The 27,819-nt window shown below is 40.5% G+C and overlaps 1 protein-coding gene across 1 annotated transcript; it reads left to right on the top strand.

Annotated features, from left to right (window-relative positions):
• Positions 1-414: 414 nt before the first annotated feature.
• Positions 415-26,495, top strand: chpfa (chondroitin polymerizing factor a). The gene is made up of 4 exons (XM_056241819.1): positions 415-713; positions 2,912-3,476; positions 24,344-24,526; positions 24,787-26,495. The coding sequence occupies exons 1-4, from the start codon at positions 421-423 to the stop codon at positions 26,047-26,049; spliced, it is 2,304 nt and encodes a 767-aa protein (XP_056097794.1). The 5' UTR covers positions 415-420; the 3' UTR covers positions 26,050-26,495.
• The last annotated feature ends 1,324 nt before the right edge of the window (positions 26,496-27,819 follow it).

Here is a 27,819-nt window from a genome sequence, read left to right as displayed (position 1 = left end):
TGCGCGTCAGGAACGGAAGTTCTCAAAAATCGCTAAAAGTGGGCTTCAACTGAGTTCCAATGAGATCGCTCTGTCCATTTCTTTTACTGTCTATGGTCATTACAAAGAGACAGTAGCTTTAAATGTTATTGGGCTTCGAGCGGAAACGCCCGCCTACATAAATATGAGCCCCGCCCATTAAGAGGATGCCCAGGCTCTTTGTAATGACGTTTGATCTTGTGGGCGGGGTGTTCGATTTCCTCAGGGAGGAGCGACAGAGCCACTGACACGTACGAATGTCTCAATAATTTGGAGGAAGGTGATACAGGAATACAACCAATACGTTTCCGTTTGTAGTCGAACCGCTTTCTTAATGTGCCCTACTCTGTTCAGAAGGTCGCGCTTAAAGGAGGTGTGTACTGCTCTAGAAGTCGGAGTACAATGAGGTTTTCTATGTTGATCAGTCTGTTAAGGCCGATCGGCCCGGTTATTATCGGGATCTCTCTGGGATTTACTCTGAGTTTGCTGAGTGTGAGCTGGGTCGAGGAAAGCTGTGATAATGCCATAGGAGATGAAGGAATCGTTTTATCCCAGGATGGAAGTCTGAAAGGAGCTCGGAGACCAAACTCTATTTCCCCTGGGAGTGATGGTGAGGAGGAGGAGGAGGAGGATTTCCAGCCGAGAATAATCCCATATAAACCAGTGAAACAGACTCAGTCCAAGAAACTTTTCAGGTAGACAGACCGTTCAGCCTGCTTCATCTATCTTTTATATTGTGTTTCACACCAAAAACAACATCCCAGGTTAAAACAACATAGTGAATAATCTAGGCCAGTCGATGTATTTTTGAACAGGCATTCCTGATGTAGGCCTAACTTGCCTTGTTTAATTTAAAAACACCCTTGTGTATACTAGTATAGCCTACTAATAGAGACTCAAATTCTCTAAATGTCCCCAAACACAATCAAATCCTCTATTGGTGACATAAAACATATGTCTTAATAAACATCTAAAATAGCCCACTTAGGGGATAGAGTACTTGGGTTAAGGTCAACGTGTAAGTTTAGTAATTAATTATTATTCTGAAGGACAGCTGTGAATAATAATAAGTTATGTAGGCTATGCAAGCTTCTCTGTTCTTGGTGTTGTTGTTTACTTATGCTGGAAAAGGCTGTTTTCATGAAGTTAATCTTGGTTATTATTTTCGTAAATCAGTCATGTTTATGATTTCCTCAAAATTAAAGAACATTGAGATTAAAATTGTATTTTGCAACATAGCCTTAAAATCTTTACACTATTCATGTTAGTAGCTACTAGCATAACAGCTAATGACATTTTGGCAAGATAAGTGATTTAAGTTGTTAAAGATCTATTTTTCATAATGAAGACAAAACACAAAATACTACTACTAAAGCTTTGAGTTGGCCTTCAGCTTTTAGTAATGTGACTTAAACTCTACACTTCAATGCTGGTGGTTTAGGCTTTGACAATTACAGATAGGCCCTAAGTCAAATATTTGCTTTTGCTATTTAAAGAATTCTGCAACAAGATTGGCAATGACTCAGTGGCATTTCAAACACTAAGAAGTATTTCAATATTTGTTCATGGGAATGAGATGACACAGGCCTGTGCCAGGTTTATACTGTAACTGTTGATATGTCCCATTGGGAACTCTATAATCCTTAAGGGTGGCTCCCATGGTGCTAATTTCTCCATTTTAGTCAACGCTTACAATACTCTGAGGTAAATTAGGAAGGCTACAGATAGTACTTTTGTTAACTAATCCCATAACATGAAAGGGTCAGTTGTCTTTGGTTATCAGTTCACGTTGACCTCATACTAACCTCTTTCTCCCAGCACTGGTTTACAAAGCTGCATCCTGATAGTTGACTGCTAAATTGATCTGAAACATTTGTTTTCAGGCTCACACCCAGTATACAAACTCTTGGGCAAATAAAATGGGCCAATCCAAAAATGGCAAAATATTTAGTGGTCTTTTAATGGTCTTAACCATTTTAATCACTGGTCTGGAAATTATCAAGAATTGCACAAATACTGTAGATAAAGTTACTAGAATAGCCTTCACCAACTTGGAGACAGCTTTTTAAAGGAAGAAAAGTCAATGTTGTTCCACTCAATGTTAATGGATTCTAACACTTCTTGAGTAGAAAAATGTATCCCAATTCCTTTGAATTTAACATGAGACCGAATATTCTCTATAGGCTTCACAAATCTGAATATCACAAATCTGAAAAATCTCAAAAAATAAAATAAAATTCTGGCCCCAGATTTACAAACAGTTTGTGCCAGCGCAAACACACTTTTGCTGTTAAAAAACGTCTGTCAACTACATCATCTACTGACATTATTGCAAATGCATTTGTAAGTTTCCCGTTCAGACGCAACATGTATGGGAGGAGAGTATTTAAATGATTTATGCAAGGTGATTTACTAAGGTGTACTCTAGTCAATTCCATTATTTAAACCTCTGCTCTGCTATTGGTAGATTGCTTTGGTCATTACGGAAATTATCCGGCTGCGTTTTTTTTTTTTTAATTTGTGCGTCATCAGCAGATCACGCACAGAACTTTCCACTCCCAGTCTGTTTTTTTTGGAATTTAAATGTAATTTCCAAAAATATAAATATATATATATTTTTTAATAGTTTTACTGTCAATTTTAGTTTTAATTAACAATAGCAACAATGTTTTCAATGCAACTTTTTCTTATAATTGTGACAATATATATTTTGTAATATCTTGTATCTTTATAACATGCAAATGAAATCTTTGAAATGACCAGTTTTTTTTTTTTTTTTTTACTGGAAACAGTCTTCCATGATGGGTGTGGTTAATCATTGCAATGACAAAGTTACAGTCCTGAGTTAAACAATCATGAGTTATAAATTGTAATTGTCTGTCTGTTTCCACAGGGCGAAATACATCAGCACAGAGCTGGGAATTCGAGAGCGTCTTTTCGTGGGAGTACTCACATCCAAAAACACCATCAACACTCTGGGTGTGGCCGTCAACCGCACCATAAGCCATCATCTGGACAATGTTGTGTTCTTCACTGGCACACGAAGCCACAAGATAACCCACGGGATGATTGTGGTCACCCATGGTGATGAACGCCTCATCTGGAACATGTTCCAGACCATCAAGTACATTCTAGAACATTACATCACAGAGTACGACTGGTTCTACCTCGCCCAGGATGACACGTACACGCAGGCGGATCGTATCAAGGCTCTGGTGGAACACTTGAGTATGGACCGGGTGCTTTACATGGGCAGCCCAGAAGAGTTCATCGGAGGTGAGATGCAGGGGAGGTATTGCTATGGGGGGTTTGGATACCTGCTGTCCCGCAGTCTTCTGTTAAGACTCCAGCCCTTCCTGGAGAACTGCAGGAATGACATCCTCAGCGCCAGACATGACGAGTGGCTTGGGCGATGCATCATTGACTATGCTGATACGAATTGCGTGGAAGAATTTGAGGTGAGAGAAGTCCTGCTTTTAGTGGAAGTTTACAGATAGGCCTATGTAAATAGTTTCAGCATGTCTTAGAGCTGCACGATTAATCATTAAGAGATTGTGATCTCGTTTCAAACACCCATGCGATCTGATTCCTAAATGACAACGATTTGGCTATTAAACCTTTGTCTATTTAACCTTAGACTTGTACGATCATAGCAGACATTCAAATCTGCGTTGGTGCTGCCGCTGATCCAGAGAGAACAGTTGTCGTGTAGGGGAGGGATGAAACAGCTTCACAAACAGTCTTTAAAAATTATTAAAATCATCAAAGTGTATAGTTTGGATATAAACACTGTTGTCTACGGTAGTGATGTCTAGTTTGGATATGAATGCTGATGTCTATGTAGGGAACAGGGGCGGTTTCAAAACACGTTTTTGAGACTGTTTTTGGTTAGTCTCGCGTAGCCAGACCTTCAGACTGACGGCAGAAGGTCTGGACTGCATTGCAGCTTTCATTGGCCAAGGACTGGCCAACAACGTCTGACTGTCATATAAAGCAATCAGTCACAGTTCGTTCTTTTCCATGGAATGTTTAGGGGTGTGAAGGTGTGAACATTTTCATTTGACGTCCCTACAATAACAGACTGGCATGCATCTAATAAATTATTCATTCAAGAACATTGTGCAAGTTAACTGCAACAGTGGCACCGCAAACTTCACATATTTAAAAAAAAAAAAAAAAACAGCGTTTAGTTGATCCCTATAAGCGCTCATTGTCACAGTTGTAAACACCACGGCTTCCTTCTTCTATGAGGGGGTTTGGCGTTACAATTTCTTTGTTTCTAGATGAACCATTAAAGAACACATATCAGATGTCTCCAGGAAATCCTGTTGAATTCAACCAATAAGATGATGACATCAAAACTCCTTTAGTGTTTCCCATTTTGTGTACCATCAGACATTCAGCCAACAGTTTGTGGGTGTGACGTCTGAGGCTGAGACTAGTCTTTGGTAAACTGCAGTTTTAGGGAGAAAATACTCAGCAATGGTGTTGACCGATGAATTTGCTCATGGTTTGTATTAAAGCATATTAAAACACCACAAAGACATATAAACAACATTAGAAACTTTAAATTTAAAATGTAATTTATTCCTGTGATGTCAAAGTTTAATTTTCAGCATCATTACTCATTACTAAACATTCCAGATAATATTGAATGGGCACGAATGCAATTTAAGCCCTCTAAATCAAGGAGCATCTCGATAGTTAAAGGAAAGGTAGTAGATAAAACATTCTTCATTAATGGTGAGGCAATACCAACAGTTTCTGAGAAGCCAGTGAAGAGTCTTGGGAGATGGTACGAAGTTAGACGACAAGCAGTGGAAGGGTTGAAGAGCATAAACAGCTGTGCTCTACCAGGCAAACTAAAACTCTGGTGCTTTCAGTTTGGTCTACTGCCAAGGTTGCTGTGGCCACTGACTGTGTACGAGGTTTCTTTGACAACAGTGGATAAGCTGGAAGCGTTAATAAGTTCATACATCAGGAAATGGTTGGGAGTTCCACGCTGCCTCAGCAGAGTGGGACTTTATATTAAAGGAATATTGCAGCTGCCAGTCTCTGCTTTAACCGAGGAGATTAAGTGTGCCAAGGTCAGACTGGAAATGACTTTAGTAGAGTCACGTGACAAATGTGTAAGGGAGGCAGCCCCTGTGTTAAAAACTGGTAGAAAGTGGTCAGCAAAGAAATCTGTAGTAGAGGCAAAGGCTGACCTTCAAATTGGGGATATCGTGGGACAGGTACAGCATGGAAGAGGGGGTTTTGGGCTCAGTTTAGCTCCTCCTAAATGGCACAAGGCAGCCCCAGCTCAAAGGAGGAAGCTGGTAGTCAACGAGGTGCGAAAGCAGGAGGAGAGGATGAGGTGTATAAAGGCCATTTCCCAGGCCAAGCAGGGAGAGTGGATGAGATGGGAGAGTGTGGAACAACGCAAAATGGGCTGGCAAGACCTTTGGTCAATGGAAGAGAGTAGGATCAGTTTCCTTATTAGGTCAACATATGATGTTCTTCCATCACCGCAGAACCTAAACCTCTGGGTAGGAGAGGATCCCTCTTGTCCTTTGTGTTCATCACCTGCCACATTAAGGCACATTTTAACAGGATGTAAGGTGGCTCTTAGCCAAGGTCGGTTTACTTGGCGCCATGACCAAGTATTGCGATGTTTGGCTTTAGCATTGGAAGGCAAGCGTAGTATGACCAATAAGTTGCCGCCTGTTCTAGCAAAACATTACACACAGAAGACAATATTCCTCCGCCCAGGCGAGCAACCACCAAGAAAAGGTGCTAACACCAATTCTCGCCCAGGACAACTGGAAGCTGCTAGGGACTGGAAGATGCTGGCTGATCTTGATCAACGGCTTATTTTTCCACCTGAGATTGCCACCACTAACCTACGACCAGATATTGTTTTGTGGTCTGGATCAGCACGCATTGTTCAACTGATAGAGTTAACAGTGCCATGGGAGAATGCGGTAGATGAGGCATATGAGAGGAAGAAACTGCAGTATGCTCATCTGGCCACTGAAGCAGAACAGCGAGGATGAAGAGTCCAGGTTTATCCAGTGGAAGTGGGTTGTCGAGGTTTTGTGGCACACTCTACAACCCGGTTCCTCAGAGACGTCGGATTCAGTGGCCAAGAGTTGCGTCGCACAGTAAAGAACTTATCTGAAGCAGCAGAAAGGAGCAGCAACTGGCTGTGGTTGAGACGGAAAGATTCTAGCTGGCTGTGTACAGGCCGCCACGCTACGATTTCGTAGAATTCTTGAAAACTTGAAGAGTCTGTTGGTTTATTTGTATAGGTTGTATAGTATTTACAGTCATTACGTTCCTGTGTATATTGCGTGAATGACGGGTGGTTGGGCAGATATTGTGTTTTTGCGGTAGGTGGTACGCCATACGGAACCGTTGCCACTGAAACTGCATATTAACGCACCAGTGGGGCTCGACAGCCTTAGTCAAACGGGTTGGCGCGTATGGTTGGGTTGCGGAGAGATTGTGGTTAGGTCTCAGCAGCAGGAGGGATGTAGAGGTCAGTAAGCTGGGCTGAGTTGAGTGGTGGACGGAGGGGGGTGACTCTGGGACGCCAGAGTCACTGTCGAGCCCTCTTGAGGTGTCGTGGGCTAGTCGACAAAACACTGAGGACGGAAGGTGCCCCCTTGAAGACCCTAGAGATGTCCCCTACTTGGCTCAATCCAGACGGTTGTCGTGCGTCCACTAGGGAGACCACACTGTAGTTGCAGCCGTCGTGTGTGTTGACGCGCCAAGTACACTGCAGTCGTTAACGCCGGACAGAAGGGGAGTCACACCACCATATGGAAAGAAGCGTAAATGGGTGAAGCATAGTTTACTATAAAGCTACGTCTTAGTGTTGCTTATCTTGGCGAAAGCCGAGTACAAATCAGCATGAAGTTTTAACATCTACTCTCGTGTAATGGAAATCACTCCAGTCTCCAGTGTCACATTTGGAAATCATCCTATGCTGATTTTCTACTCAAGAAACATTTCTTATTATTATCAGTGTTGAAATCGGTTGTGCTGCTTAATAGTTTTGTGGAAATTGTGATTTCAGGATTCTTTGATGAATAGAAAAATTAAAAGAACTGCATTTATTTGTAATAATCGAAATCTTTTGTAACATAAATATTATAACTCTCTTTTTTTCAGTTAATTAAAGCTGCAGTCCGTAGCTTTTTTGGGGTTAAAAATTATGCAAAATACATATTTGAGAAAATACATAACCAGCCAGTGTTCAAAACTATCTGCTTGCCTTAGCTCGATTCAAAACGGTAAGCTTGTAATAATGTTTTTAATTCCAGTGGTACTGGTGGATTTCCGCGGGAGATTCTAGCATGTCTTTGCGTCATTACGTCACATCTGTAAACATAAAGAAGGAGTCTCGGCTAGTAGGCTATGAGTGTTAGGATGTTGGAGGTGGAGATTTATAGCCTTTTCTCACAGCACTTGATATAATTAAACTTATCAATTTGATGGCGGATCCAGAAAGGTTCAAACAACAATCACCAGTGACAACAGATTCACGCGGTGTAAAATGCAAAAGACTTCGTTCGGAGTGGCTACAGAGAAAAAGAGACTGCAACCGGACCCATGCGAAAACAAGGATACATATCGGAAGGACATTACATGTAGTCACGCAATGCTGACGTTGTTAACATTAACAAGTTGAGAACAAAGAATAATTTGCACGGTTTTGCGTGATATGATAAGTGATTTTTAGATTTAATCAGCGCGATTTACTGCAATGTCAGAACCAGAACAAAAGTGGATGTTACTTGTTCAGATGTTGTTCATACTTCCAAAAAGAATAAACTGTGATTCTGAATGCCAGTATCCACACCGGCGCGGTGACTGACAGCTGCACACTCTCCTCAAACATTGTGTTCATCCGTGCTGTGCCGTGTCGAAGTACAACTCACGTAAAGTTGATAATTCCGCGAATAACTGCAATTGCAGATTTCGAACAGAGATGGCGACAAAGAGGGAAAACTGTGGACTGCAGCTTTAATATGTCCTTGCTGAGTAAAAATAATTTCTTTCAAAAACTAAAATCCTACTGACCTCAAATTTTTGAGTGGTGGAGTAGTTTCAGACCTGTGATTTAAATGAATAGTTCACCCAAAAATGAAAATTACCCCATGATTTACTCACCCTCAAGCCATCCTAGGTTTATATGACTTTCTTTTTTCAGTCGAACTCAAAGTTATTAATTAGCCTAGTATCCTGGCTTTTCCCAGCTTTGTGATGGCATGAAATTGTGCCTAGTACGTTTTTGAAACTCCAAAAAGTGCATCCATTCATCATAAAAGTATTCCATATGACTCCAGTGGGTTAAAAATGCCTTCTGAAGCAAAGCAATAGGTTTTTGTAAGAAAAACATCCATATTTACGGCTGTACGCACATTCACGAGAGAGTCGAGTTCTGGAGAAGGGTAACCTTTGACCCTACATGTCCCCCTTTGTTCCCCCTTCGCTACAATCTTCCTCTTTCTGTCCACAAATACACAACATAATGCATACTCAGTCTCAGATATATCTAAAGGATTTGATACATGCTGCACGTCACCACTGTTTTTCAGAGCAAGCGCACATGTAGCAAGCGCATACGCGAGGCCAAGTGTAGTGTGATTAACGTGTTTACAAGCTGGATGAGGCCGAGCTACAATCTCATTATCCAGCTCTATTAGTTAGACTTACACAAAAAAACGGCCTGATACAATTTCACTAAAACCAGAGCCATAGAGAGAAAGAGTTGCGACACTCCCATAGACCGCCATAGGAACTTTGGAATGCGGAAGTAACGCGTGTCGTGGAGCAGCCAATAGTTCCAAACACTGATAGTTCCAGCATTGAACCCCATTCATTTTCAGTGCTTCCGAAGTACGCTCGCTGGTAAATTAATGAAATTACTGAATTTTTTTACTTTTACACACATTAGCCGACCTCTCGTGAATCTAGTCTGTAGTTATATTTTATGTAGCCAGTTTTAGTAAATGTTTATTGGAAGATAATAGGTTAATTGCAGCGATAGCTTACGTGACCAACACTTAACTAACGTTAGCTAACTTACGGTAACCTGATGTATATAATATATAATATTTTTAATAATATTTTATATGTATGTATATATATATATATATATATATATATATATATCAGTGCTGGGCAACGATTAAAATTTTTTATCGCGATTAATCGCATGATTTTCTTGCGATTAATCGTGATTAATCGCATTGTTACGCGCAAACTTTAATAATGAATTCTAAAGTAGTGTATTACTCACTTTTGATTTAAATGTACTGCTATATACACAAAAGTGTAATAACATGTGGTTTGCAAAAACTTTAAACAAATAAGGTGCTTTTACCAGCAGTATTCCCTTTACACAGCAATAAAATATTTATTGTAAATCTCAACTTAAACATTAATGTAATCAAATATTAAAACAAAGCTATTTGCCACTGCCAGGGCATTACCTTTTATCTAGCTTGTTAAAACGAGTCCAGTTTTCTTGTTTTTTTTTTCTTAACAGGTATCAACAGGTGTCTTTTAGCAGCAGAAACAGTCGATGTAGTAGACAGAGGTCATGAGATATAAGTCGACCAACATTACTTCTCTGATAGTCAGTGCTTTAAGTGGGCCGGTACGCACCGGTACTCAGTACCGCCACTTTAGTAGGGAGGTTAAGTGACTTTTGACTTCAAGTCATGATGCAAAGGTCCCCTTTGGTATGGAAGTACCTTAGGGCCATAGAAATAAATTTATCCTAAGACACAAGTGAGATCACATTTTGTATCTTATATACACACATTTTTTAAAAATGGCCGCCGACCATACTTGAGAGGCCCATATCTTTGCTTCTGTCATAGCTATAATGACAAATTTGGTATCAACGGGTACATTTTTGTGGTCAAGGAGTCCAATAAAATAGGTTCCAAGACTAAAAAACAATAATGTTGTCCTTAACATGACAATTGGAGGTGAAGTATGCAATTTTTTATTAAAAAACGCATGCCAAACACACAGTCCATTCACAACTTAATAATTTCTTCGTTTAGGTCTGCTTCGCATGCGCCCTTTACAGCACTGGCTGAAGACGTGGGTCCTGCGTCGAGCATGGGCATCCGGTCGTTTACGTCTCAAGGTAACTCAGAACTGTGTCACAGCTCTGGAGCCCTGGAAGGCGGTCGACTGGTATCAGACAGGTGTAAACCTGGGAGTAATCTCTAAACTGATAGTGGTTTCGACAGACGCCTCCAATTCGGGCTGGGGCGCCCTCTATGAGGGCAGACCGACTTTTGGCCTGTGGTCAAGCCAAGAAAAGAGCTTGCACATAAACTGTCTAGAGATGAAGGCGGTCGAGAACGCCTTGCGGTTCTTCCTTCCCCTTCTAAAGGGCCACCATGTCCTTGTCCGCACGGACAACATGTCGGTGGTTTCCTACATAAATCGCCAGGGCAGTCTGAGATCACGGAACCTTCATGCACTGGCAGAACGCATCCTTGTATGGGTTCAGCACCCATCACTGGCCCAGCCCATCACTGGCGGCTGGGCTGCCCATCACTGGCCCAGCCGCCCTCTCTATGCTTTCCCTCTGATCATGCTGTTACCACAGGTAATCAAGCCTATAAGGGAGAACGGTTCCTGTGTACTTCTAGTAGCTCCGTTCTGGCCGAACCAAGTTTGGTTTCTGGAGCTGATGCAGCTTCAGAGCTTGCCTCCGTGGCCTGTCCCATTGAGGAGAGATCTCCTCTCACAGGCCGGGGGTACGATTTGGCACCCACGACCCGAGCTTTGGGCTCTGCATGTGTGGGCCATCAACGGGTACCCATCAGTCTCCCCGACGGAGTGTTAAACACGATTACGCAAGCTAGAGCGCCCTCTACTAGATGGCTTTATGGTTCCAAGTGGTCAGTGTTCTCAGGTTGGTGCTCAGCTCGCAACCTGGATCCACAAGATTGTGGGGTGTCGGAGGTTCTCTCCTTCCTACAGGAGCTCTTGGATAAGGGTAGATCCCCATCCATGCTCAAGGTATATGTGGCGGCTATTGCTGCGTTTGTCAAACATTCGCATGGCCAGTCACTGGGTAGGAACGACCTTGTAGTCCGCTTCCTCAGGGGAGCTAGAAGGATGAACCCTCCTCGCCCCCCCTCGGACCTTTCCTTGGTCCTGGAGGCCATGAAGGGTGCCCCTTTCGAACCTCTACAGTCTGTGGACCTTAAGTATCTCTCATTGAAAACCGCCTTTCTGGTGGCTATCGCCTCAGTCAAGCTGGTGGGTGACTTACACGCACTTTCTGTTAGTGCGTCGTGCCTTGAGTTTGGGCCTAATGACTCCAAGGTCATCCTCAAACCAAGACATGATTATGTCCCCAAAGTACTTGCCACTCCTTTCAGAGCACAAGTCTCTGTGGATCTGACAGCGAGTCTGACATTCTCTCGTCACAGGCGATTTTTGAGATTCACCTTCGAGGGCCAGGCATATCAATACACAGTCCTACCGTTCGGCCTGTCCCTGGCATCCTGTATATTATGATGTACATGGACGCGGCTCTCGCGCCCCTGAAACTTCAGGGAATGCCAGCTTTGAACTATTTGGACGATTGGCTGATTCTAGCTCGATCTCATTCAGAGCTCATAGAACACAGGACCATATTACTCGAACACCTCGAGAATCTTGGTCTCACAGTCAATTGGGCGAAGAGCCAGGAAATATCCTTTCTGGGCACAGAGCTGAACTCGCTGTCAATGACAGCGCGACTATCGCCAGAGCGCATACTGAACATTGCGGCACTATAGTCCCGCTCAAGAGATTTCAGAAGATGCTGGGCCTCATGGCCTCATCATCATCAGTACTCCAGCTGGGTCTGCTTCGCATGCGCCCACTGCAGTGGTGGCTGAAAGCACGAGTGCCGTCTCAAGCTTGGGCCTCCGATCTGTTTCGCCTCAGGGTCAATCAGAAATGCGTCGCAGCTCTGAAACCTTGGAAGGCGACCGACTGGTACTGGTACCACCGCCTCTTCAATCTGACATTCTCTCTTCGGATCTGACAGCGAGTCTGACGTGAATCTCCTTTGCCTGGTTAGGGCCCTTGGAACGTTCGGCTGCTTTCAGACGGTCAGGACAGCTATTTGTTTCGTTTGGTGGCCGATCTAAAGGTCTAGCTGCCTCGAAACATAGCCTTTCCAGGTGGAAAGTGGACGCTATCTCACTGGCTTATACATCTAAGAGCCTTCGTTGCCCTCTGGGCGTCAGAGCTCATTCCACTAGAGGCATGCCTCTTCATGGGCCTGGTCCAGTGGGATTTCCCTTCACGATATCTGTATGGCGGCAGGCTGGGCCTCTCTATCTACATTTATAGGGTTCTATAACCTGGAAGTTCCCGCGCTCCAAGCTAGACTGTTGTCAGTTTAGTTTATCCGCTCAGTTCTGCCGGACTCGGTTCCGCGGACTGCAAAGTTTTCAGTTCAGGCAGGCTATTGCCTCCCCTGACTGTTATACCGTGTTAAGCACCCTCTATGCATTTAAGGTAACCACGTTTACCTTATATCATTCTTATTAAGCCCATTCCCAATGTCGGCTTTTTATATCCCCATATCATATGAACTCAGGGCGCTCGCCCTTGGGTCAGTGTTGTGGTAGATTTAGCACGCACGGCGTTTTAAATTGGATTCCCGTAGCGTAAGCTAGCTTACGCAACACGAGAGTACTCTCGTAAGAGAACGTCACGGTTACTAACGTAACCTCGGTTCTCTCTAGAAGAGGGAATGAGTGTTGCGTAACCCTGCCGTGCTTGTGCTACCATCTGGTTTCGCTTCAGTCGATGAAAACCAAGGAGCATCTTATCGAGCTCTGGCTTATATAGGCATAAGCCACGCCCATTCGCCCACTCATTGGTGCTTACGTCACGAGCAGTGCCTCGATAGGTTGCAGCAGTTGCCGCATAGCATCCAATAGGCGCGCGAGCTGCCTCGCCTAGGTCTGCTAGCTGCAGCAAGTGTGTTTTAAATTAATACAAATTATAAGGATAATTTTTGGCTTCAGTATTCTCGAGAAAAGAGGTTTTCCCTCTAAGGTTTTTTTTTCCATAGTCAACTAGCTAGCTATTTATTAGTTATCTAACATTAAAAAAAAAAAATTATTTAATGAGAAAGTCATACGAACCTCAAAGTGTTAACCTGTCACCTCTGACCTTCAACAGCTGTCACAGCTCCTGGTGCAGATGGGATGTGTTGTTGCAGGAACTGATATGCTATAGGCTACTCCTGACTGGTCGAAATCTCATGCTACTTAGGACAAATGTAATGTACAGAAGTAGCTGCACTGCTTAAATACAAAATTAAAGTTTTTGAACGAAAAGATAAGTAAAGTCACTCTGATGACAATTTTTATGTGAAATGTGCATATTTACCCCCAATTGTCATGGTATGGGGAAAATTATTATTTTTTTAAACTTGAAACCAATTTTATTGGATTCCTTGACCCCAAGAATGTACACTTTGACACCAAATTTGTCATTATAGCGATAACAGAAGCAAAGATATGGGCTCTAGAGTATTTTCGGCGCATTGGCGGCCATTTTTGAAAAAACATGTTTATTTCTGATACAAAGTGTGATCTCACTTGTGTCTTAGGATAAATTTATTTGTATGACCCTAAGGTACTTCCATACCAAAGGAGACCTTTGCATCATGACTTGAAGTCAAAGGCCTATTTTTTGGGCTTAACCTCCCTACTACTTCCAAATATAGCTCTTGAGCGTACCGCCACCTCTCCGTGCGCCCAGAACGTGCTTTTAGCGCACCGGTACGCTCATTTGCACTGTTTTAATCCTTTGGCTGCGCTGCCGCTTTTCAGAGCTCCCTTCACAATGCACGCCTCCTAATTCGTCCCACCGAGAGCAGAGACTACATCACTCGCTTTTGCCGCTGTCAGTGTTAGCTGCTCGGTTAAAATACAAATAGAGTATCACAGTGCGTGCTGTGTAACTGTCTGGTTAAACCCCGCGAAGGTCCGTGAAGACTGAAGATCGTGTAATGACGTAGGGCTAGCTCATTGGTCGCACGTCAGAGGCGCCCGCGCCATTGGATGTGCAGTTGCCACAGTACAGCCTATGAGCGAGCCAGATGCTCAATGTGTTTTACATATAAGCTTCATTAAATCAGAATCAGAAAAGGAGTTTCCCTGCACATTCACTATATAAAATTCACTGGAGGAAAAAGTTTGCGTGGCCGTCGTCAGATTTGGAAGTCGCTCAAAAGGTTTTTTCGCGGTTGTGGCTTCAGTCGACTTCAGTGAGGCGCGGTGGTTTATTGGATGAGTAGTTCCTTCGCTCGGAAATGAAAATATGTACACAGTCTTGTACCTTTGATTTTATTTGGATTTTCTCTTCGTTTTTTTCACTCGAAATAATATGTTGTATGCTTATGAGTTCAGCCGTAGCTGGTTATCCTCAGACATGCTCTAAAACTCTTTAGATACGGTTTTTCCAAAACATCAATGGGAGAAATGAATGGGAAATTTACTTCCGGCACCGAAGCTCTCTCGGGCTGTGGGCGGGACTGTGATGCTCTATACCCCAGACAATAACATTTAATTTTGTAACAGAATAAAAGTTTTTTTTTTTACAAATGTAATTTTACTCTGTTTATTAATGTTTTTACTCAACATTTGTGCAGTTTTTGGAGGATTTATGATATCTTTTAAATTTCTATAAATAAATAAATATTTATTTTAAAAGGCTTTTTACAACAACAAAAAAACAGCATTTTATGTCAAATTCACTTTATAAAAGACCCAGATTTCTAACTTTCATTCATGGAGATAGCATGGATAATTTTACATGGTTTAATGTAAGATTTGTGGCCATTTTTTGGAAAATGCAGTTTTAAAATAAAAGAAAAATCAATTTAACCACTAGATGGCTATAGAGCTTCATTATATGCTATTTGCTATTTGACTAATCAAAATATATCTTTTCACAAGTTTTTCCAGTTGGATTCATATCCACATTTTGTACATTTTATTTGTTCAGTAGCTCTTTCTACTGTAGCTCTTTCTAAGGGTATTTTTTCAATACCATTTTGCACATTTTATTTATGTTCAGTAACTCTTTCTAGCTAAAGCAAATCCACAAACTAATAAAAGGATTTATTATTTTTTATAAGGTCGTCTGTTGACTGCTGTTTATATAAAACCCCTTCAATATTGTTGTTGTTACCTCAGCGGAGGAGGGGAGTCAGCAAAAAATAAATAAATAAATAATAATAGAGTACCGCCACCTCTTTTGGGCCACTTAAAGCACTGCTGATAGTAGCTTAGGTTTGGTCATGCCATGGTTTCCCACGTACACTAGATTGCATTAAACAGAGGTAAAGCCCAATTTATACTTCTGCGTCGAACTTACGTCGTACCCTGACGTGCACCTCTCCAAAAATGTAACAACGCGTCAATTCTACGCGTACCGCAAGTGCTGTGATTGCTAGAACCGCTCCACGGGTTTCACATGCTCTCCCTCTGCATGTGTAATTGCGCGTCAACGCGGACAACGATGCAGAAGTAAAACCAACCAACGCGTAGTGTATAGCGTAAGTCCGACACAGAAGTATAAATCAGCCTTTTAGAGTGAGGTGAATTGGTCGAGCACAAGGTGCAGCGACAAGCGGGTGCGTTCTGTGAAACTGTTGCGGTCATGCTCGCCTCACGCGCTCGTCTCACGCACGCGCCCGCCCGTTGCCGAAGTTGAATTGTCTAAAAGGACTTTGATTGTCTACAACTTTTTGTACACGACGCGCAGTACAAATCATTGGAAGAGAGACTGATCCTCGGCTCGCTGTTTGTGAGTTTCCAATATTTAAATAAATAGTTATCAGGACGTCATCAACAGAAGGGAATTCACATGGCAGAGCATCCCCGCTAAACTACACGCAGGCACCTCAGGTAAAGTTATGTATAATTTTAATTTAAGTTAAAAAGACTACAGCTGCGTAGCGCACAGAAGCCGTTGCAATGGTTACTATCCATAGAGCGCCTGTCATTCACTCGCGGAGCGCTGTCTCCCTTTCTGTTCACCTGAGAGAACCTGCCAAAGCCTCTCTCCACTGCTGGTTTGGGTGGGTTATTTGCTGGCTGACCAACATCCCACCCCTCCTGTGATCCATGGTTTGACTGTAGGCCTATGTCCTATTCAGAGCCAGTGTGCAACGGACTTTCAAAATAAAAAAATAAAAAAACTGCGTTAACGTGCGATAAAAAATTGTCGGCATTAATTAATAAATGCGTTAACGCGATAATAAGGCGTTAACTTGCCCAGCCCTAATATATATATATATATATATATATATATAGTCTATATATAATATTATATATATATACACACACACACACACACACACAATTCATTTATTTAAATGGGTTAGGGTTATGCATATATGTGCTTATGTATTTAGGAACATAGTTAAAGCTGCAGTCCGTAGCTTTTCCTCTTTGTCGCCATCTCTGTTCGAAATCTGTAACTGCAGTGATTCGCGGAATTATCATCAATAGCAAAACGAGAAAGGCACAACAAAGGAAACTCCATAACTGTGTGAATTAAGAAAACGTGCTGTTACACGATTGAACTATTGAAATGTCTTAACTTACTTGTTCAGCAGAAAAAAGCCGTCTCTTCTTCCGTTTTGAACCCCTTCAAAACACGGAGTTCACGCACTTTTCAAAAGCCCCGCCGATGTTTAAATCCCTGTGTTCGCATGAGACGGTTTCTTTCTCTTTCTCTAGCCACCTTAAATCCGAAGTACGAAGTCTTTTGGGTTTTATAACTGCTGAATCTCCAGTTGACACTGATGATTGTTGTTTGGATCTTTCTGGATGCCATAAGTTTAATTATGTAAAGTGCTGCGAGAAAAGCCTATACATCTAAACATCTCGTCACGCGCAGTATAGCCGGCTAGCCGAGACTCCTTTATGTGTACAGATGTGACGTAATGACGCAAAGACATGCTCGAATTTCCCGCGGAAACCCACCAGTACCACTGGAATTAAAATCATTATTACAAGCTAACCGTTTTGAATCTAGCTATGGCAAGCAGATAGTTTTGACCACTGGCAGAATACGTTTTTTTTAATATAATTATTTTGGATTATTTTTAACTTAAAAAAGCTACGGACTGCAGCTTTAATTCACTCATTAACTATCTCTCCGGTTTAATTTTATGAAGAATATTTTTCGGTTGAATATTTACCGAACATTGCTGTATATAGTCGTTGCTTTCTACGTTATGGGAGCAGTCTATTTCCCTCCTAAATCATTCATTTGTACATGCACAGCGTAATTATTTATATTTTATGTTGGTTGGAGTTCTGAACGGACCGCCACTGCAGACCTCTTTGCGTGATCACGAAGGTATAGGCTAATGGCTGAATCGGAATTTATAAGCAAGATCACGGGAATCAATAGCCTAATACAGCCCAGTTGTGCTAAAATAAATATCATGAGACGTCCATCATCAGATGAATGACATGGAAAAGTTAAGTTAGAGCCGCTAAAGCCAGTGCTACTACCCATGCGAACATGAACATTAAGCTTTTCCCTCCAAAAATATAGCCTAAAACTTATCTAAGTTGTCAACTATTGGGCCTTACACGAACCACGTGACAGCCGTCGCGGCGACATCAAAGCGTGTCGCAACTCTTTCTCTCTATGGCTCTGACTAAAACTAAAGCATTTACGTGACATTTTAAAAATACATTTTGTTTAGTGCAGCTCAAATCAAAGCCTTTAAGTGCATTTAAACACACTTAATGACATTTCTTGGAGCACCATATGCTAATCATACAATTAAGTGTAATGGTGGTGTTTAGGGAATTTTACAAGTTAAGAAGCCACAGAGGGATCTAATTATGAGTATTATCATTGTTTTTGTTCCACACATAATCATAATTATGTTTGTTAGATACATGTCTGTGGAGATACTAGACCTTGGTGTTATTGGAAATGCTTTTGTGTAAAAAAAAAAAATGCTTGGCATATTTTCAACTCCAGATTATTTGAATGAGCTATCAGTGTCTGTAATTTTCATCTCTGTGGCCTTGATCGAAGAGAGTCAGACTCCCTGTGGTAAACCTGCTGTATTTGATGACAGACAGCTTTATACTAGTAGTGTGTCTCAGTATTACTGCAAGGGACCCAGCGGAGCCTTATTCTTGATGAAACTAAATCTCACTGCCTTTCAACTCAGCGTACGTATGCAACAACCTAAGACAAGATTCAGATGTCTCCTTTGAAACAGGCTGCTGTTCTCAGCAATTAAAGGGAAGGTCTCCAGTCTGCTGCTTTAGTCTGTCAGTCATCTCAACATCTGAAGTTTCACCTCTATCCAGGTCTTCTGCCAGTAACTGCTGGAATTAAATTCAAGACATGTTCTCCAGTTGCTCTTCCCACCGTCTTCAAGCATAGAAACAGTACAAAACAGAACTCGTTCGGAATGTTTTTTTTTGCAATGGTAATATGGCATCATGACTTTTCTTACCTGAAATACATTTTAGATTTTGCAGTCTGTCTCTTCTGACTCCTGTGGGGAGAGGTTGGGACTCTCAACACACCACATTCAGTTTCAGTTCTCTTGTCTTTCTCTCTGGGTTAGAGTGATGCAAGTCAGTGACTGTTTCTGCATCTACAGATCCCTGTTTGCCCAGAGCCTGTCTGGGAATTAAGCAGTGCCCACAAAGAGAGGGCAAGAAAGAGTCTAAAATAGGGATGCACTAAAATTTCGTCTGCCGAAACAGCTATTTTCTTTTTCAGGCCAAAATGGTTTTGAGGGCGGAATTCACTGACCGAAACAGATGTTTAATTCGCTCTTCTCTGATTTGTTTTCCTCATTGTTTGACTGTTCAGCGTCTTATTTCATGCACACAACGTGGATAAGCTACAACAGATGCTAGCTCGGGATTGACAATATTAATTTCTTGATTTTAATCTCTAATAATATGTTTTTTTGAATCTCAAATCTTTTAAGAATTTATTGCGTGCCTGCCATCTTTTAATATGAAGCAGTCTCAACTTAAAAATTCTGTCCATTTTGTTATGAAATTCAAACAATGCATATCATGTTGGTGCTCTTTAATAACACACACATATTAATTACACAATTCATTAATTGCACTCATCAATTGCATAGCAAAAAAAAAAAAAAAATCATCTATCAAGTTTCTAGTAGAAATGTTTAAGCATCCTTAACTAAACACTCTATTTAGCTTGGCTCTTTCCACTTGACCAGACATTTTAAATAATGATTAAATGCAATACAAATACTTCTGACTATTGATCCATAAGGCCTGTTTTATAAATGCCAACATTCACTTGTACATATTTATACATTTTACTTGTTTTTTTGGTTTAAGTATTAAGTTGTTCATGTGGCTGTGATTTCGTTTAGAATGGTGCAAATTGTGGCTTAGTGTTTTCTCTTATTCTTTTAATAGCTTGATCAGATTAGATTCACTTTTCTCTTTATGCGGTCTAATTGGCTCAGGTTCTTAGTGTCTGCACCCCACAGGCCAGTGCGCACCTAGATATTGTGCAGCACTGCCTTACACTTTGTTTTTGCTTCTTTTACTTAAGTTATAAAGGACTACAGGAAATGTAAAGCATGATAAAGAATATATGCATGTGCTTTGTGAGAATAATCTACTACAACAGTATTTTTAATACATTTTTATTACATCTGCTCTGGCAATAATTATTGTTTTCTAAATGTATTTGATTTCTATTTTTTTTTAATACAGAAATAACTTTTCAACTATCCATTGTGGGTTGTTAATATGGTTTCCCTACCAATTTTTACTACAAATACCCTAAATCATATGGTATGCAAAATATTCAAATGCAACAGAAATCAAATCCCACCCCTTGACCACTTCTCAACAATAATAATAATTAAAAAAAACACTTAACAGGCAGATACAATTATTTTAAAGTATCATACAAATTTTGTGTGTGAATTTTATATAAATGTAAATGCAGCTTTTTAATAACATTTTCTTTAATGCAATCTCTGGCCTTTTTTTTTTTTTTTTTTTACTTGAATCCCACACTAAAATATCAAAATTAAATTTTGTTCTGGAAATTGTCTAGTGTATTTAATTCCTTGTCTGTATGAGCTATACATTCTAGAGCCACATAAAACAGTTTATGTCAGTTGCCCAGAAATGGACTAAATGCCTTTAATCCAGGCCTTGCATAGACCTCACACTTTTTCTTTTTTGTGGTTCAAGTAGTTCTGTAAACCTCTTATTTCGCCTTCTCTTTAATGCTACAGTGGTCTTTCTCCGGTCTTTCATTTAGCTTGTATATACAGCTGCTAATATTTGTATTGGACTCTGAAATGTATGACAGTTTTCTTCTAAACTTTCTAGTTTCAGAGTCATATTATCAATACTGGCAACTTTTTTTTATTGTTAATCGCAAATAAGCATAAGAATTTAAGCTAATCATTTGTTTCATGTTTGTCTACCATTTCACCTTTGGCCCAGACAGAATCACAGCTCTTAAATTGAATTTCACCTTTAGAGACTGAACCATATGTCACACTTTTGTTTGGAGGGGTCTGAGGTCCTCTGGTTAATCTGTTCTTGAAACAGGTACAGATACCTGTATTAATCCATCAGAGGAGCATTAGATGTCTGAAAGTCTGTGTGGAGCTACTGGGGGATAGAGTCAGTGAATCAGACACACTAAACATGATGTACTGTCTCCATTTTGGCATTTCATCCAGTTATTAATCCACCTCTGCCTTTACCGTCAAAGCACGTCCTGTCTTTCAGCACATCATTGTAATGCCTCCTACATCTGTTTAGAGCAGAGCTCTTGCAGGGTCAAAATTGGAAGCATTTACTTTGCTTAAACATAATTTGTTGCGACCTGGAGCAAGTGTTCCGAAGAATTACCTCCTCTGAACTATGATTTCCAAAAGAATAAACCAATATTAAATGCTGGCTGATACAGATAAGCCAACAATTATTTTTATGTTCTGGCTGATAAATGGCAGATTCAAATATGTAAAAAAAAATATATATATATACACTCACCGGCCACTTTATTAGGTACCCCATGCTAGTAACGGGTTGGACCCCCTTTTGCCTTCAGAACTGCCTCAATTCTTCGTGGCATAGATTCAACAAGGTGCTGGAAGCATTCCTCAGGGAGTTTGGTCCATATTGACATGATGGCATCACACAGTTGCCGCAGATTTGTCGGCTGCACATCCATGATGCGAATCTCCCGTTCCACCACATCCCAAAGATGCTCTATTGGGTTGAGATCTGGTGACTGTGGAGGCCATTTTAGTACAGTGAACTCATTGTCATGTTCAAGAAACCAATTTGAAATGATTAGAGCTTTGTGACATGGTGGAAGTAGCCATCAGAGGATGGGTACATGGTGGCCATAAAGGGATGGACATGGTCAGAAACAATGCTCAGGTAGGCCGTGGCATTTAAACGATGCCCAATTGGCACTAAGGGGCCTAAAGTGTGCCAGGAAAACATCCCCCACACCATTACACCACCACCACCAGCCTGCACAGTGGTAACAAGGCATGAAGGTTCCATGTTCTCATTCTGTTTACGCCAAATTCTGACTCTAACATCTGAATGTCTCAACAGAAATCGAGACTCATCAGACCAGGCAACATTTTTCCAGTCTTCAACTGTTCAATTTTGGTGAGCTCTTGCAAATTGTAGCCTCTTTTTCCTATTTGTAGTGGAGATGAGTGGTACCCGGTGGAGTCTTCTGCTGTTGTAGCCCATCCGCCTCAAGGTTGTGCGTGTTGTGGCTTCACAAATGCTTTGCTGCATACCTCGGTTGTAACGAGTGGTTATTTCAGTCACTGTTGCCCTTCTATCAGCTCGAACCAGTCTGGCCATTCTCCTCTGACCTCTGACCTCTGGCATCAACAAGGCATTTCCGCCCACAGAACTGCCGCTCACTGGATGTTTTTTCTTTTTCGGACCATTCTCTGTAAACCCTAGAGATGGTTGTGCGTGAAAATCCCAGTAGATTAGCAGTTTCTGAAATACTCAGACCAGCCCTTCTGGCACCAACAATCATGCCACGTTCAAAGTCACTCAAATCACCTTTCTTCCCCATACTGATGCTCGGTTTGAACTGCAGGAGATTGTCTTGACCATGTCTACATGCCTAAATGCACTGAGTTGCCGCCATGTGATTGGCTGCTTAGAAATTAAGTGTTAACGAGCAGTTGGACAGGTGTACCTAATAAAGTGGCCGGTGAGTATATATATATATATATTACATTTATTAATATGAATCACATAAACTGAAATGGTCCATTCCCTTGTTCCATTAAGATTTATACTAATTGTTTTATTAAGCTCTATTTTTTTTACTCATTTAAAATTCTTAATTCATAACATGAATAATATGTAAGGAGGATTATTCAGTTCAGTTTGATGGGGTGTACTATACAATTGAAATTCGTAATCTTAAAAAGGGCTTAATTTTGACCATCCATCCATCCATCCATCCATCCATCCATCCATCCATCCATCCATCCTATTTTGACTTATGAAAGGTCTTAAATTTTCAATGGCAATTTGAGTTAGACATATCTAAATGTTTTCCAAATTAAAACTATCTAATTAGCGTACTTTTTTATTTACTATTCGTTCTTTGTGGATTTGCTCGTTCACGTGACATTTCGCGTCACATTGGTGCCAGCATTACGTCTGTCTCCTGCACGCGAAACAGCAGGAGAGGAGAAGAAAGCTGGTTAATTTCAGTTCAATTGTAAGTTCATTCTTTATGTGTGTAGTGGTGTGCGATGTGTATTGTCTATTATGATATTGTAATCATTGTTTTACTTTAACGTTAACTATGTACGAGGGCGCACTGCGAGCTGACATCGCATTTGTCTCTCATGCTTGCTTTCACTGCGTGATGTGTCAGTGCAGTTATAGGTATGTTCCCTAATAGACGTATAAAGTTTTTGTATTTTATATATCATATGTTGTTATCATTCAATATTACATCAGCAAGAGGGCTGTTTTCCCGTGCACAATAGCAAATATGATATTTATTTTATATAACAGTTAAATTAACATTGTTACATTTTATAAACAATATTGTCAATATTGTTTGTTTTCCCTTTATTTCGCTGACGAGAATTTCAAAATGAAACCGTAGCACAGTCTCAATGCAAAAGACAGCGATGATTTCTTGACTGAAATCCGCGTTTTGAACGAATCATTTTAACGATTCAATGAACAATCACTTGCAGTTCCTGAATGAATCAGCCGTTTGAACAAATCGTTTGAATGAATGACTCCCTGAGACAGTGACTTGCCGCCACCTACTGGCGGGTTTAGTTTCACATTTAAAGTACCCTGTAATTAAAATGTTACAATTAGAAATCAGTTCATATTTAAATATTGAATTAAGAATTGAAAGAATTGAATATATCATAGCTTTATTTATGCAATTGTAAATGGAGTATAAATATATTAATGCCAGTTCTGATGCTGCTTCTGTGTCTCCTCTGCACTGCAAAGATGGATTTTGATTTAATGATTTAATATAACTGGTAACAGTGGTATTGTGTTATTATTCTAATATAATTTAATTTGAATGTTAGAATTTGACATAAAAGGTGATGCATACCTCTAAGTAAAAAAAAAAAAAAAAAAAGTTTTTTTAAACCTGGAACTCAATTTAAGGTTGCAAATATTGCCCTTTAATAAAAAAATGTTAATTCCTTTCACTGCTGTGAACTGACCACTGCATAGAATATGAAAAATATGAATATCTTCGTGAGTCAGCTGTCAACAACAGGCCTAAACCAGCCATGGTACCAGTACACAAACACAATCAGTAAAATATCATCTAATTATCATCAACAAAACTTTGAAAATATTGTGACATTTTTTTTTCAATATTGCGCACCCCTAATGTAAGGTATTAATTTTGATTTCTTCAGGTCTTAAAAAGGTCTTAAAAAGCCTTAAATTTGACTTTAAAAAGTGTGCAGATACCCTGATCTATCTATCTATCTATCTATCTATCTATCTATCTATCTATCTATCTATCTATCTATCTATCTATCTATCTATCTATCTATCTATCTATCTATCTATCTATCTATCTATCTATCTATCTATCTATCTATCTATCTATCTATCTTTAGATGTTTTAAATGTAAAAATAGGAGCAATGACCATGCACAATTAAACTGCACACTAATTGACATTTGAAATAAAAACGTCTCACTAACCATACTTTTTTACATTTTTTTTTTTTGTTTTTTCAGGGGGAGAAGTATTATTATTATGAAATGGGAAAAAATTCTGACCCTAGTAAAGAAGATAATGTGCAGTTTAATAATGCACTGACCGTCCACCCAGTGTCTGATCCTGAGCAGATGTACAGACTTCACAAACACTTCACTGAGATCGAGCTGCAGAAGACATACGAGGAGATCGAAAAACTGCAGGTACACTTATATGCTAAACCTGTGCTGACTAGTACCAATGCCAAACTAAGTGCACAAAAGGTCAAAAGAAACCACTGTTTGTTCTATGATTCATAATGTGCTCTTTTGTAAGGGTGTTATACAATTGCTAAAAAATCCTTTCTTCATTTTCAAAGTGCTCTGGTAAAGTGCAGCATTACAGATTTTCAAATGGAGGTAGTAACCTGCTCATCAAATACCTTAAAATGCTTAATGGTCTCCCACACCTCTTTGTTTAACAGGCGGAAATAAGAAATGTGAGTGTGGTGGCTTTTGAGGGCAACCGTAGTGCCTTGTGGCCAGTAGGAATCAATCCACCCTTTGAGCCCAAAACACGTTTCGAGGTTCTGCGGTGGGATTACTTCACCGAAGATCAGGTGTACTCCTGCACTGATGGTTCTCCGAAGTGCGAGCTCCGTGGAATCGATAAACTGGACGTAGCCGACGTCATTGAGACGGCTATGGGTGAGCTGAACAAGAAGTACAAGCCGGTTCTGCACCTGAAGAAGCAGCAGCTTATTAATGGATACAGGCGCTTTGACCCCACCAGAGGGATGGAGTACACCCTGGACCTACAGCTGGAGGTGGTTAACCAGAAAGGACACAGTCGCTCTATCACCAAGAGGGTCCACCTGGTTAGGCCTCTCAGTCGTATTGAGATCATCCCCATGCCTTATGTTACAGAAGCAACTAGAGTCCACATCATCTTACCCGTCACTCTTCAAGACCGAGAGGATGTTCAACAGTTTTTGGAAGTGTACGCCGCAAACGCCTTCGAAACCAGTGAGAATGCCATCTTGACGTTTCTCTTTATTTACGATCCAATTGAGGCCCAACAAGTCAACCAGAATGACATCTTCGCCAGTGTCAAAGCCCAAATCAATGCTTGCGAGCACCGTTATCCTACGGTCAAAATCCCCTGGATCAGTGTTAAAAGCGAAAGTCCCTCTCAAATCAAATTTATGGACATCATCTCCAAGAAGCACCCGGTTGACACGTTGTTCTTCATCGCCACCGTGAAAACCAGCATCAACTCCGAGTTCCTCAATCGCTGTCGGATGAACTCCATCAACAACTGGCAGGTGTTCTTTCCCATCCATTTCCAATACTACAATCCTGACATTGCTTATCATTACCAGCCTCTTCCCAATACATTGGATTTGGTCAAAGAGGCTGGCCACTTCGATCGCAGTTCCTTCACCGAAGCATGTTTTTACAACTCTGACTACATGACGACCCGGACGCGCATGTCTTCGGATGTCCAGGAGAACGAGGAGATCCTGGAGAACCTGGATATATATGAAATGTTCGTCAAATACTCTGGCCTCCATGTTTTCCGAGCAGTGGAGCCGGCCCTGCATCAGAAATACAGCTACCAGCCATGTAATCCTCGTCTAAGTGAAGATATTTACCAGAGGTGTGTGCAGAGCACCCTCGACAGCCTTGGATCACGCTCTCAGCTCGCCTTGCTGCTGTTTGAACAGGAACAAGGCAACAGTACTTAAAATCTAACCTTGAAGATTGAGAAATGACTAAGGGGCGATAAACAGTTTTCGTCCATTGGGCTGATGCTTTACTAGTAGGTGGTCTGTGGAGTCACGATGCTGAATACATCAAAAATGCTGTCGGTACCAGAAAAAGGACTAAAAACTATTTAAACCAACTAAAAAATAGCAGATTTTTGTGACAACAGGGGGTTTATTATTTGCTATCTATTTATGTTGGCTCTTAAACCAAGCAGCTGTTGAAATGATCACTACCGAACACATCTAAATCGTTGTGCCTTAAAAAATATGCTGTCCATTCACTATACTTTTGACTTGTCACTTTTGCTCAAGGAGATTTGTTTAAAGGAGTTTTAATTGTTTATTTAACATAACAGGGTTTTTGTAGTATGAAGGAACCGTATCCAGATTCTGTGTTCTAGCAGTGGGTTTTTGTTGTTGAAACGTTTTTAAACGTCAGTTCACACTCGGTACTGAATTTATTAACCCTATAGCGCCAACCTGTTAAATCTTAGTCTGATTTTAAGGTAAAATCGTTGTCTTACTGACCATTAGTGCCAAAGAAACAAATGTCAAGACAATACACAATTTTGACCGAAGCTTTTCAACCAGCATTGTTCCATGTATATTTTATGCTTGAATACTGAACAGAAGAGCACAGATATTATTACAAATACCTGCATTTAAATGCATACTTATTTGTTCTATTGATACCACCTAGATACATTTTTCTGATTAAACAAGTAAACTTTTTAAAGTTTTGCACTATCATTTTCATTGCAAATCTGCCTTGCATAACAGTAATGTTGCACAATATCCCTGTCAAAGCATTTCATTTTGTTCAAGAAAGATTATAGGGTGCATTACACAGTTGTAGTTAGTTCCTGTGCTGTCTACCAGAGAGGAGTGCAATACTAGTGCAATACTATTCAGATGGTTTGCTTAGAGCCTGCTGATGGAAACACTCCAGATGAAATGTACATCTGATGATGCATTTTTGAAGATGCTCTACAGAGAGGCTATTACAGATCATTTTACAACACAATGTGTTTCAGTAGGAACATATTGGGTTATATAAGTTTTTTTTTTTTTTTTTTTTTTTTGGCTACATGGTACATGTGTTTGTTGTATTTACTTAGTGCTATGTTGAAGGTTTTTTTTATTTAAGCAATCATAAACTTAATGCAGTACACTGACTTATGTTACACAATATCATGATGCTGGATGTCAAATGTTTGTGCATACAAGAGCTGTGAAAGGTTTTACAAAGTGATGTTTTGTACGTTTTTAAACGACACATGCACAACATGAATGGACTCCTCACAGAATGAGCGTGGCCGCTACTGTCCTTTAGGGGTCAGCAAAGGAGCGTGGGATTACAGCTCCTCTCAGAAATGTATACTTTCACAAGACTGTTTCTTAACCTCACCTTTGTTGATTTTTTTTTTTTGTCACTATAAATATTCTCTGTAAATCTATTGGATTTTGTTTTAATATTATTGTACAAATTTTTAAATAAAGACTTTATTTTAGGGCTCAGAAAAACCTAAGCGCTTGTCTTTTTTTCTCCCTTACTTTTATCAGGTCATTTCTTAATACTGTTTATATTGCATTTGGTATTCATTTTCAGGTCAGACTCTCTTACCAGAGCAACCGATAAGACGGTTAATGCATATATTTCTCTGTGACCATTACTGCAGCAAAAATGAAAGGTTACAAATCAAGACCCAATGGGTTCCAGATTAAACATCAGTCTTAAGGAGATCCTGT

This window comes from Rhinichthys klamathensis, unplaced genomic scaffold, assembly GCF_029890125.1.
Source record: "Rhinichthys klamathensis goyatoka isolate OS25496 unplaced genomic scaffold, OSU_Roscu_1.1 h1tg000021l_1, whole genome shotgun sequence".
In the NCBI taxonomy this organism is placed as follows: Eukaryota; Metazoa; Chordata; class Actinopteri; order Cypriniformes; family Leuciscidae; genus Rhinichthys; species Rhinichthys klamathensis.
The sequence above is the reverse complement of the archived record's forward strand: the minus strand, read 5'-3'. Positions and strand labels throughout refer to the sequence as shown.

What these genes read in the sequence shown, in the direction of transcription:
- chpfa (XM_056241819.1), top strand. Translation starts at nt 421, where the DNA reads ATGAGGTTTTCTATGTTGATCAGTCTGTTAAGGCCGATCGGCCCGGTT. An exon ending in CAGTCCAAGAAACTTTTCAG is followed by an intron (nt 714 to 2,911) that starts GTAGACAGACCG and finishes CTGTTTCCACAG; the next exon opens with GGCGAAATACATCAGCACAG. An exon ending in ATTGCGTGGAAGAATTTGAG is followed by an intron (nt 3,477 to 24,343) that starts GTGAGAGAAGTC and finishes TTGTTTTTTCAG; the next exon opens with GGGGAGAAGTATTATTATTA.